This window comes from Mustelus asterias, chromosome 11, assembly GCF_964213995.1.
Source record: "Mustelus asterias chromosome 11, sMusAst1.hap1.1, whole genome shotgun sequence".
NCBI lineage: Eukaryota > Metazoa > Chordata > Chondrichthyes > Carcharhiniformes > Triakidae > Mustelus > Mustelus asterias.
Genome location: NC_135811.1, coordinates 13,681,730 through 13,694,500, shown reverse-complemented (window position 1 = coordinate 13,694,500; position 12,771 = coordinate 13,681,730). Strand labels below are relative to the sequence as shown.

The 12,771-nt window shown below is 45.2% G+C and overlaps 1 protein-coding gene across 1 annotated transcript in view; it reads right to left on the bottom strand.

Annotated features, from left to right (window-relative positions):
• Positions 1-2,558: 2,558 nt before the first annotated feature.
• cfap58 (cilia and flagella associated protein 58) overlaps positions 2,559-12,771 on the bottom strand; it is a 222,049-nt gene continuing 211,836 nt past the window's right edge. Inside the window, exon 18 of the mRNA XM_078224321.1 lies at positions 2,559-3,018. Coding sequence (XP_078080447.1) covers positions 2,898-3,018 — 121 coding nt within the window. The 3' untranslated portion in view covers positions 2,559-2,897. The remainder of the gene's footprint in view (positions 3,019-12,771) is intronic.

The following is a 12,771-nucleotide window of genomic DNA, read 5'->3' as shown; positions in this document are numbered from 1 at the left end:
AAGATGCCCTCATAAGAACAGGATATGGCGCTAGACTCATTGATCAACAGTTCCAACGCGCCACAGCGAAAAACCGCACCGACCTCCTCAGAAGACAAACACGGGACACAGTGGACAGAGTACCCTTCGTTGTCCAGTACTTCCCCGGAGCGGAGAAGCTACGGCATCTCCTCCGGAGCCTTCAACATGTCATTGATGAAGACGAACATCTCGCCAAGGCCATCCCCACACCCCCACTTCTTGCCTTCAAACAACCGCACAACCTCAAACAGACCATTGTCCGCAGCAAACTACCCAGCCTTCAGGAGAACAGTGACCAAGACACCACACAACCCTGCCACAGCAACCTCTGCAAGACGTGCCGGATCATCGACACAGATGCCATCATCTCACGTGAGAACACCATCCACCAGGTACACGGTACATACTCTTGCAACTCGGCCAACGTTGTCTACCTGATACGCTGCAAGAAAGGATGTCCCGAGGCATGGTACATTGGGGAAACTATGCAGACGCTGCGACAACGGATGAATGAACACCGCTCGACAATCACCAGGCAAGACTGTTCTCTTCCTGTTGGGGAGCACTTCAGCGGTCACGGGCATTCGGCCTCTGATATTCGGGTAAGCGTTCTCCAAGGCGGCCTTCGCGACACACGACAGCGCAGAGTCGCTGAGCAGAAACTGATAGCCAAGTTCCGCACACACGCGGACGGCCTCAACCGGGATATTGGGTTCATGTCACACTATTTGTAACTCCCACAGTTGCGTGGACCTGCAGAGTTTCACTGGCTGTCTTGTCTGGAGACAATACACATCTTTTTAGCCTGTCTTGATGCTCTCTCCACTCCCATTGTTTTGTTTCTTAAAGACTTGATTAGTTGTAAGTATTCGCATTCCAACCATTATTCATGTAAATTGAGTCTGTGTCTTTATAAGCTCTGTTTGTGAACAGAATTCCCACTCACCTGAAGAAGGGGCTTAGAGCTTCGAAAGCTTGTGTGGCTTTTGCTACCAAATAAACCTGTTGGACTTTAACCTGGTGTTGTTAAACTTCTTACTGTGTTTACCCCAGTCCAACGCCGGCATCTCCACATCTTGAAAATTATACCATGAATGGGCAGAGGTATAGTATATCTAACAGTTTTAGATCTCATCTGAGAGATTCCATCTCTGGATGTCATTTTCTTGTTCATAGCCAGTACGAATCGTTATGTTAGATGATGTTAAATTACCCTTGGTTTTAGTCCCCAGGATCCAGCTTTCAAAACTAAAAGGATATGAATCAGAGATTGGGAGGGAACAGTGTACTGATATACTGGCATTGGAAGCAGTCCAGGAAAGACTCACTGGGTTAATAGAAACTGGAAGCAGGAGTAGGCCATTTGGAACTTCGAGCCTGCTCCGCCATTCATTATAATCATTGAATTCAATATCCTGGTTCCTCCTTTCCCCTTCATATCCCTTGATCCCTTTAGCCCGATGAGCTATATCTGATTTCTTCTTGAAATCACACATTTTGGCCCCAATTATTTTCTGTGGTAGTGAAAGTTTGGATTGTGTGTGTAATCCTGGATATGGAGTGATTTTCTTGTGAGGAGGGGTTGAGTAGGTTGGACCTCTACTCATTGGAGTTTAAAAGAATGAGAGGTGATCTTGAGACATATAGGATTTTCAGGGGCTGGATAGGGTAGGCACTGAGAGGTTGGTTCGCCTTCTGGGGGAGTCTAGGACCAGAGGGCATATTCTCATTTAAACCCATTTAAGACAGAGATGAGGAAGAGCTTCTTCTTTCAGAGGGTAGTGAATCTGTGGAATTCTTTCCCACAGAAGGCTGTAGTGGTTGGGTCTTTAATTATGCTCAAGGCTGAGATTGACATTTCATAGAATCATAGAATGCCTACAGTGCAGAAGGAGGCCATTTGGCCCATCGAGTCTGCACCGACCACAATCCTACCCAGGCCCTATTCCTGTAACCCCACATATTTACCCTACTAATCTCCTGACACTAAGGGTCAATTTAGCACGGCCAATCAACTTAACCTGAACATCTTTGGACTGTGGGAGGAAACTGGAGCACCCGGAGGAAACCCACCCAGACACGGGGAGAATGTGCAAACTCCACGCAGACAGTGATCCGAGGTCGGGATTGAACCTGGGTCCCTGGCGCTGTGAGGCAGCAGTGCTAACCACTGTGCCACCCATTTCTTTAATCAGTAAGGGAATCAAGGGGATAAGTGGAGTTGAGGATTATCACATCAGATCGGTCATGATTTCATGGAATGGCGGAGCAGACTCGATGGACTGAACGGCCTACTTCTGCCCCTACATCTTATGGTTATGGTCTTAATGTGGGGAGAAGCGACAGAAACTCACCTTGAATGTGTTTCTGAGGTTAAACGACTGCCCAAGGAATCTCAATAGATTGCTGACACGTTCCCTGGGCTGGTAAACCAGGCCCGTTTTTATGTCCTTCATTTGCCGCTTTACTTCTTCCAAATTTTGCGCAGGATTGTTATTTTAGCGATTCACTTAATAAGTTTAGTGACAAAGCATTTTGAGTGTAATCAGACAGATTTTATTCGACTACATGTCCATATGTATCTGACATGAAAATGCATTAAAGTGCAACACAGGTACTTTTATATTCAATATAATGAAATCAAGAGGAAAAAAAGATCAATATTCCATAAAACACTTTTCAACAAAGTTCATTATCTTGGCTGAACTGGGGCATTTGAAATGCCAAAATAAAATTAAGCTACATGAAAATTATATTGTCCCCACACTGTTATTCTTGGCTGAGTTGAACACTTTCTACAATAATAAGCAAAAAAAAAAAATCTGGTTTGATGTAAAAGGATCAACAGCAGATGGAGAATGGAGTGCGTTGGATATTCAAGCTGAGACTTTTGTTTGCGGTTTAAGATTGAAACCTCCTCCTGTGAACTGAGGGAAGCTTGTCCTCTGAGGATGGATTAAAGGCTGTACCTCCTGTTCCAGGGCTCTTTGCTTGTCACTGAAGAGAAAGAACAAAAAGAAATCCAATTTATTTCAAAAATATTACAATTGTTTCTTTTTTTTTTATATAGACACGGGGCGGGATTTTCCAGCCGCACTCACCCCCAAGGTTGGAAAATCCTGCCAGAGGTTAATGGATCTTTGCACAGTTCGTGTCCCACTCACTACGATTCCTGTGGCGGGCGGGATGGAAAAGTTCCACCCGTGGTATTCATTTTGAAGATCTATCTGGTGTCGGATGAGGAGAACTTGCTTCCCTCAAAAAGTTCCACACCTCCGGAAATCCCTACCATGGAAAACTGCAGATGTTCAGTCCTTGGGCGTACCTCAAAGTCAGGGATTGACAGATATCCAGATACCCAGGGAATCACTGGGGACAGTGCGGGAGATATAGCTGAGGTAGAAGATCAATCATGACCTTATTGAATGGCTGAGCAGGCTTGGAGGACTGAATGGTCTACTGCTGTTCCCATTTCTTATATTCGTATGCTCAGGCATATCCTAACTCTGTTCCCATTTATTATAAATATATCTATATTTTCCATAGAGGGAGTGCAGCAAAGGCTCACCAGATTGATTCTGGGATGGCAGTATTGTCTTGTAATGTATTCAAGAGGCGGCTAGATATAGCACTTGGGGCGAATGGGGTCAAAGGTTATGGGGAGAAAGCAGGATTAGGCTATTGAGTTGGATAATCAGCTATGATTGTGATGAATGGCAGAACAGGCTTGAAGGCCCAAATGGCCTCCTTCTGCTCCTATTTTCTATGTTTCTCGAAGAGATTGGGTAGATCGGGCCTGTATTTGATGGAATTTAGAAGAATAAGAGGGTATCTAATTGAAACGTATAAAATTCTGACAGGGCTGGGCAGACTGGATACAGGGATGCTGTTCCCTCTGGCTGGGATGTCTAGAACAAGGGGTCACAGTCTAAGGATAGGGCGTAGGCCATTTAGGACAGACATGAGAAGTTTCTTCACTTAGAGGGCTGTGAACTAGTGGAATTCTCTACCACAGAAGACTGCAGAGGCTAAGTTACTGAATATGCTTAACAAGTAAATAGATAGGTTTCTAGAGCGTGTCAAGAGGAATGGGGAGAACGCTGGAGAATGACTTTGAGACAGAGAATCAGCCATGATCATGTTGAATGGTGGAGCAGGTGCGAAGGGCCGAATGGCCTACACCTGCTCCTATTTTCTATGTTTTTGTATAGAAATTCTGACCTGGAATTTGTTGATGCTAGCTCTGGTGCCTGAAATGAAAAGTGGTCAGTTCTTCATTTGGAAGAGGAAATTCCTTAAAAAATAGTACAACCAAAATTCCAAATATTGACTGCGCTTTAAAAGAATGGTGGAAAATTGGACTTGCTTCCACGTGAAGTGCTTGAAGCAAATTGCATGGATGCATTTCAGGGGAATTTAAAATAACCACATGAGGGAGAGAAAGGGGAATAGAAGGATAAGCTGATAGGGTTAGATGAAGGAGAGTGGGAAGATTCTCATGCAGAGCGTAAATATCATCACAGTGAGTTTAATGGCCTGCTTCTGTGCTGGGAATTCTACAGATTGGGTACATATATAAAAGATGCTGCTCATATTTATGGGGCAGACAATGTAAGAATCTGCAAGGATGCACAACAGAAGGGACAAGTAGGCCTCCTCATGTATTCCCAAGTGAGTCCGGAAGACTTGGTTTCCTTGGGATGAGGATGCTTCGTCAGACAGGCTTAGAGCCTGAAGCAACTGCCTTTTTGCATCCGTGTGGAGTTCCACCTATAATCTCCTGAGGGAAAAAATAATAATCCAGAGAGGAAAGTCTAACTTTATATGCTAACTCTGATTTTTAAGCTCCCTTTGCTTCATTTTCACTGACCATTTAAAATGCAAAAGTGAAAAAAGAATCCCTGAATTACTCTGCAATGGAAAGAACCTCGAGAGTGACTCACAAACCATGGAGATATGCCTTTAAGGATTTGAACTCAAACTCTGGGAAATGGTTTTAAAAATGCCCCCACTCATTGGGGTTGTATTTCCCAAGTAAAGCAGTCAAAATCTAGACAGGCCTCCAGTCCAAGCCTCCTGCCAAGTGAGTTCTACTGAACACGAAGGCTTTTGTGGTGTTACGCAGTTCATCACAAAACTTTCTTGCTGGGTTGCCTATTCACCAACCACCCTCCAACCTCTTCCCAATTTTCTGCATCAGCTGCCCACAAACACCACATGTGGCGGCACGGTGGCACAGTGGTGAGCACTACTGCTTCACAGCGCCAGGGACCCGGGTTCGATTCCCGGCTTGGGTCATTGTCTGTGTGGAGTTTGCAACTTCTCTCCGTGTCTGCGTGGGTTTCTTCCCACAGTCCAAAAAAATGTGTTGATTAGGTGCATCCCTCAGTGTGCCCAAACAGGCGCCGGAGTGTGGTGACGAGGGGATTTTCATTGTAAGTAACTTCATTGCAGTGTTAATGTGAGCCTACGTGTGACACTAATAACTAAATAAAAATAAATAAAATAAATAACAAACTGCCATAAAGCTTCCCTTTAAGAATTTGCAATCCTCACTCCACTCCCTTCCGTTAAAAATAGCTTTCAGAGCTGATTGGAGTGAAAATTTTGATTTAGAAAAATCGGCCCAGTGTATTCATTCTCTGTGGCATTAAGTGAGTTACAATGCAATAAAACACAAAGAAGCGACTCAACTTTAAAGGACTGAGGTGTGTGAATTCACTAACCGTCATGTCTTTTTCCTCCAAACAAATTAAACAATAGTCACTTCTTATTGATCTTTTCTTTAAATTGCACTATAGCTTAAGCAAGTGCGAGATATTGATCACTTGAATAGTACAAGCTATTAGATTTTATCTTCAAATGGAAGTTCAGGCTTATTCATCACACTGTATATATTACAGTACATTTCAGCACTTCTGAGCCATTTCAATAAATCTGATGTGTTTAGAATCTTTAGTTTATTTAATAGTTTAACCTTTTGAAGGTTGCTCTAGCATTTCTGCAATGTGTGCAAATTTGAAAAACGCAAAGATTACAAATACATCAAGATGCACAGGGGCCTAGGGTCGTCAACTTCTCATCCTTGTTTTCAAATCCCTCCAAGGCCTCACCCTTTCCGATGTCTGCATTCACCTATCGTCCAACAATTCTCTGAGATATCGGCGCTCCCCTAATTCCGGCCTCTATTGCGGCATCTCCAATTTTAAACTCTTCACGATTGGTGACAAATGAGTTGCCAATCATTTTTGGCTAATCAAATAAAAGGCACGGGAGCGGGATGGTGGCACAGTGGTTAGCACTGCTGTCTCACAACCCCAGGGACCTGGGTTCAATTTCAGTCTCGGGTCACTGTCTGTGCGGAGTCTGCACATTCACCCCGTGTCTACGTGGGTTTCCTCCCACACTCCAACAATATGCGGGTTAGGTGGATTGGCCATGCTAAATTGACCCTTAGTGTCAGGGGATTAGCAGAGTAAATATGTGGGGTTGCAGGAATAGGGCCTGGGTAAGATTGTGGTTGGTGCAGACTTGAAGGGCTGAATGGCTTCCTTCTATACTGTAGGGATTCTATGGCAAACTAAATCAATCAAATTGAAGGATAAAGTAAAAGGGACATCCCCTTAAAGGGGATGGGGGTGGTGGGGGGTGAGGGGTGGGGGGTGGGGGGGGGGGGTACTGCCCGAAAAAAAAAACAAAGCGTAAAAGAAACTTTAAACATCAAACTAAAATGTTACTAAAGGGTCAATAATGCACCCCAGTACCTGTGGGGCTCAACGAGCATGCAAGGCCTCAACACCGCTCATGGACACAAAACACCCCACGGGCGGCATGGTGGTTAGCACTGCTGCCTCACAGCTCCAGGGACCCGGGTTCGATTCCTGGCTTGGGCACTGTCTGTGTGGAGTTTGCACATTCTTCCTGTGTCTGGGTGGGTTTCCTCCAGTGCTCCGGTTTCCTCCCACAGACTGAAAGACATGCTGGTTAGGTGCATTGACCCGAACAGGCACCAGAGTGTGGCGACTGGGGGAGTTTCCCAGTAACTTAATTGCAGTGTTAATGTAAGCCTTACTTGTGCCTAATAAATAAACTTCAAAAAAAAACTCTGGAATTCCCTCCCTCCATCTCTCCACCTTACTTTCTTCCTTCAAGACACTCCTTAAGATCTAACTTATTTAATGAAAAGCATTTTGTCAACTGGATTCGCCACGTAAACACAATGGCCACAAGAGCAGGTCAGAGGCTAGGAATACTATGGTGAGTAACTCACCTCCTGACTCCCCAAAGCCTGTCCACCATCTACAAGACACAAGTCAGGAGTGTGATGGAATACTTCCCACTTGCTTGGATGAGTGTTGCTCCAACAACACTCAAGAAGCTTGACACCATCCTGGACAAAGCAGCTTTTTAATTGGCACCACATCCACAAACATCCATTCCTTCCACCACCAACGCTCAGTAGCAGCAGTGTGTACCATCTATAAGATGTACTGCAGCAATTCACCAAAGATCCTTAGACAGCACCATCCAAGTCCACAACCACTTCCATCTATTAGGACAAGGGCAGCAGATGCATGGGAACACCACCGCCTGCAAGTTCCCCTCCAAGCCACTCACCATCCTGACTTGGAAATATATCACCGTTCTTCGCTGGTTCAAAATCCTGGAATTCCCTCCTGAATGGCATTGTGGGTCAACCCACAGCACATGGACTGCAGCGATTCAAGAAGGCAGCTCACCACCAGCTTCTCAAGGGCAACTAGGGATGGGCAATAAATGCTGGCCAGCCAGCGACACCCATATCCCACGAATGAATAAAAACAATTGCAGCACTTTATTCCTGAGAGAACTGGATAATTCCTACATGGATAGAACCAAACAAGAGAAGTGCTGCAAAAAAGGGAAGGGGTAAATGGAAAAGGGTACTATTTAATATTATATAGTTAACACACTTACCTAAAATGGCCACTCCTGCAGCCAAAATGCAGCCAATATTTGGAAACCATGTGCTTATAGGCCCCCATTATCATTATGCAGTAACTTACACACTGCGATTAAAGAGAAGGGGGCTAATTTCAGATTTCTGGGCAGCCTACCCAGAAAACCGAGGGCAGGTTAAGGAAAAAGTACCAATACGGCAGAGTGCACCCTCCATCATATCTCCAACTGTTGGGACAGAAACCTTAGGCCAAATTCCTCAACCACCATCTCTGACATGCCTTCAATAATTAGGATCATACAGGAACCTTGGAAAAGGAATTGGCTGTTTAGCACCATGAGCCTGTTCTGCATTCAGTGAGATCATGTGCTAACCTACGATTTAACTCTTTATGCCTGCCTTTGTCCCATGTTCCTTAATACTTTTGGTTAAAAGCTAAATTGATTTACCTTTAATTGCCACTGTGGAAGAGAATTCCAAACTTGGCAGAGGGGAGGCGGTGGCGTTGGCACTAGGGTATTGTCACTGGACTAGTAACACAGAGACCCAGGGGACACTGTGGGGACTCGGGTTCGAATCCTACCACAGCAGATAGTGGAATTTGAATTCAATAAAAATATGGAATTCAAAGTCTAATGACGACTCGAATGATGACCATGAAACCACTGCTGATTGCCATAGAGACCCATCTGGTTCACTAATCATCTTTAGGGAAGGAAATCTGCCATCATTACTTGGTCTGGCCAGGTCCACAGCAATGTGGTTAACTCATAACTGTCTCTGAAATGGTCAAGCAAACCACTTAGTTGTGTCAAACCACTAACCCGGGATGGACCACACAGCATCAACCTCGGCACCAAAAAAAGGCAACAGCAAATTCAGAAACCAAAAGAGGAAATGCTGGAAAATCTCAGCAGGTCTGGCAGCATCTGTAAGGAGAGAAAAGAATTGATGTTCCTAGTCCAGATGACCCTTTGTCAAAGTTAAAAGCTTTGGACCCTTTTAACTTTGACAAAGGATCATCTGGACTCGAAACATCAGCTCTTTTCTCTCCTTACAGATGCTGCCAGACCTGCTGAGATTTTCCAGCATTTTCTCTTTTGGTTTCAGATTCCAGCATCTGCAGTAATTTGCTTTTAAACAGCAAATTCAGCCCTGTTGACCCTGCAAAGTCCTCCTCACTAATATCCGGGGGCTTCTGCCAAAATTGAGAGAGCTGTCTCACAGGCTAGTCATGCAATGGTCTGACGCAGGCTGGGATTTTGCATACCCGTATGGATCGGGCAAGTTCAGCAACAGGGGCGCAAAGTATCGCCAGAACTGCAGTCATGTTTTATGTTGGTGTAAATGTATGATGCATTTGTGCCCTCCCGCATCAGTCACAGGGCATGTTGAACATGGGGAATATCGTTATAGTAAATCAACATCTGGCCCAAATGCTGGAATCATCCACAGTCCCCCCACCACCACAGCCCGCATTAGAAAATTCATCTATAGCAGCACAATGGCAGAATGGCACGAATCACAGTTAGTCTCCCAAGGCGAGCACCTGGCAAGCAGACTGTCCAGGGGACCAGCACTCAGGGGTAGAGGGTCATGCTCGGACCCTGCCAAGGCAGTGCCCGGGTAGTGCTGGGGCTGCTCAGGTAGTTCCAGGAGCCAGTGACAAGGGGCTGTGCCAGGTGGTGATAAGGGGGTTCCCAGGTTCATATCTATGTCCACAGTCGTACTCACAGAACCAATTCTGGAGTCCAAGTCATTAGCACTATTATTGTCAGAACCCATATTGTCAGACTAATAGTGTCCAGTGCCTCCAGCCATTTCCTGATATCATATGGAGTGAACAGAATTGGCTGAAGACAGGCATCTGTGATTCTGGGGATCTTTGGAAGAGATCGCAATGGATCATCTACTCGGCACTTCTGGCTGATTATTGTTGCAAATTCTTCAGCCATTGATCCATAGAGCTACAACACTGGCACTTACCTGGCAATGTGGAAAGTTGCCCAGGTACGTCCTGTACAGAAAGAAAGGACAAATCCAAATGGGCCAAATACCACCCTATCAGTCTACTATCAATCATCAGTAAAGTGATGGAAAGGATCATCAACAACGCTATCAAGTGGCACTAGCTCAGCAATAACCTGCTCACTGACACTCAGATTAGGGTCACTCAGCTCCTGACCTCATTACAGCCTCAGTTCAAACATGGACAAAAGAGCTGAATTCCAGAGGTCAGGTGACAGCAACGGCCTGGACATCAAGGCAACGTTCAACTAAGTATGGCATCGAGGAGCCCGAGTAAAAGTGGAGTCAATGGGAATCAGAGGGGAAACCATCCGCTGGTTGAAGTCATGGTGGTTGTAGTTCAGTCATCTCAGCTCCAGGGCATCACTGCAAGAGTTCCTCAGGTAAGTGCTCGAAGTCGAACCATCTTCAGCTGCTTCATCAATGACCTCCCTTCCATCATAAGGTAAGAAGTGGGGATGTTTGCTGATGACTGCACAAGGTTCAGCACCATTCACGACTCTACAGGTACTGAAGCAGTCCACGGCCAAATGCAGCAAGACCTGGACAATATCAAGGCTTGGGCTGACAAGTGGCAAGTAACATTTACACCACACAATGACCAGGAAATGACCATAGAATCATAGACCATCTCCAACAAGAGAGGATCTAACCACCACCCCTTGACATTCAATGGAATTACCATCACTGAATCCCCCACTGTCAACATCCTGGGGGTTACCATTGACCAGAAACTGAACAAGACTAGCCATATAAATACTGTGGTTACATGAGCAGGTCAGAGGCTAAGAATTCTGCAGCAATTAATTCACCTCCTCACTTCCCAAAGCCTGTCCACCATTGACAAGTCAGGAGTGTAATGGAATACTCTCCACTTGCCTGGAGGAGTGCAGCTCCAACAACACTCAAGAAGATTGACACCATCCAGGGCAAAGATGCCTTTTCGATTGGCTTCCATAAATATTCATTCCCTCTACCACCAACTTACAGCCGCGGCAGTGTATACCATCTACAACAGGGTTCCCCAAATTATTCCAGCCACACAACCAGTGTGGCCTCCCAAGGCTCTGAGGAACCCCTGAGAAATGTCTTTATTATATTGAAGAATTAAACCATTAAGAGTGATTATTATTGCGCAGTAGGCACAAGCACACAAAAACAAACTTAAAATAAGTTTCTACATCTTATTTGTATACATTTATAATTTAAACGTTGCTATTCAACAAATACTTCCACGTCTTAGCTGCTTTTTGTCATTTTTAATGGGAGCACCCACTCACATACATTCCCTCACCCACACCCTCTTTCACACTCACCCATTCATCCTCACCAACCCTCACACTCACCCACTCATCCTCACCCATCCTCACACTCACCCTCATCCACCCTCCCTCACGCTCACCCTCATCCACCCTCCCTCATATTCATTCACACTCATTCACCCTCCCTCACACTCACCCTAATACACCCTCCCTCACACTCACTCACCCTCATCCACCCTTCCTCACACTCACTCACCCTCATCCAATCTCCCTCACGCTCCCTGGCCCTCACTCGCTCTCATCATCATCCACTCTCCCCCTATATTTCACCCACACCCACGCTCATCCACACTCACTACTATCACCACCCATACCTACACTCTCACCCACACTCTCACCTACTCGCCCTGCTCAAGTCTGCTTTTTACTAAGTTTTACTCCAGTTTTAAAGTTACAAAGTCAGTGCTCAGAGTGGACCGGGCAAACCCTAATCCATTCCTTGCTTGCTCCAAAAACCCAAATTCAAAATCCAACTGAATTCAATTCATGGTCCCCATAAGAGAGACAAACAAGACTCACGCTGACAAGGTGAGGCATTGCTTCTGATCTGACGCTTGATCTTAGCCAAAAGGCCATGGATCTTTGAAACAGGCATAAGCCATTAGAGACAAAAGCTACATCCATTACCTCTGAGGGAAGATAGGTTAACTCTCAATTCCAAGGATCTTCTTTCCAATGGAAACCTTGATGAACCTAGTTGGCCTTATCAGTGAATTCTGTGGTTGACCGAAAGTTTGCAGAAGTACTTGTGTGTGGAAAATGAGTGTAAACAGAGACAACTGCAGACAACTGAGTGGTACACCATTGTTTGAAATTGTCCAGAAAAAGCAAAAGGACCGTATAATTCTACTGGTCTCCTGGTAGGATCCCCAAAGAAGGCGAGCGAATGCCTGCTTTACACCATCTCCATGGTGATTCCACTGGGATTACAGCAAGAAATCTATTCAACCCCCAAAGAGTCGCAGAATCAGGGAGTTAAATTCCTAACAACAAATAAATTTGAATAAGGGAAGGTTTAAATTTTGCACAGGGCAGAAACAAAATTATGATGGAAATTCCAGTTACTAAGTACTCACTCTGTAAAATTTTCACAGCAACCCTTCCACCCCTCAACCTCACTGGTGGTCGCCCATCCTCTTTGACTAGCTCCTCAAAATGTATTGGTCATTGCGGGCCAGTACCACTTATTGTTTGTTGTTGGTGCCTTTATTGCTCTATCCTCCTGTTATCGCTTTCTTGAAACTCTCCCTCCCCCTTCATTTCTAAAGCTACTCACTTGTATTAAGGAGAAGTGGTATGGGTGCCAGCTTCCCTCCATTATTGTGTCCAAGTGATCATTCCCTTAGGTGCGTGCCAGGGCTGTACAAAAGGCAAGAGGCTATAGGACCACTGGGACATCACAAACAAACACAAATCCTTTTCTCAACTAATAGCCATTGTACATTTTTCAGCAGAGATTTT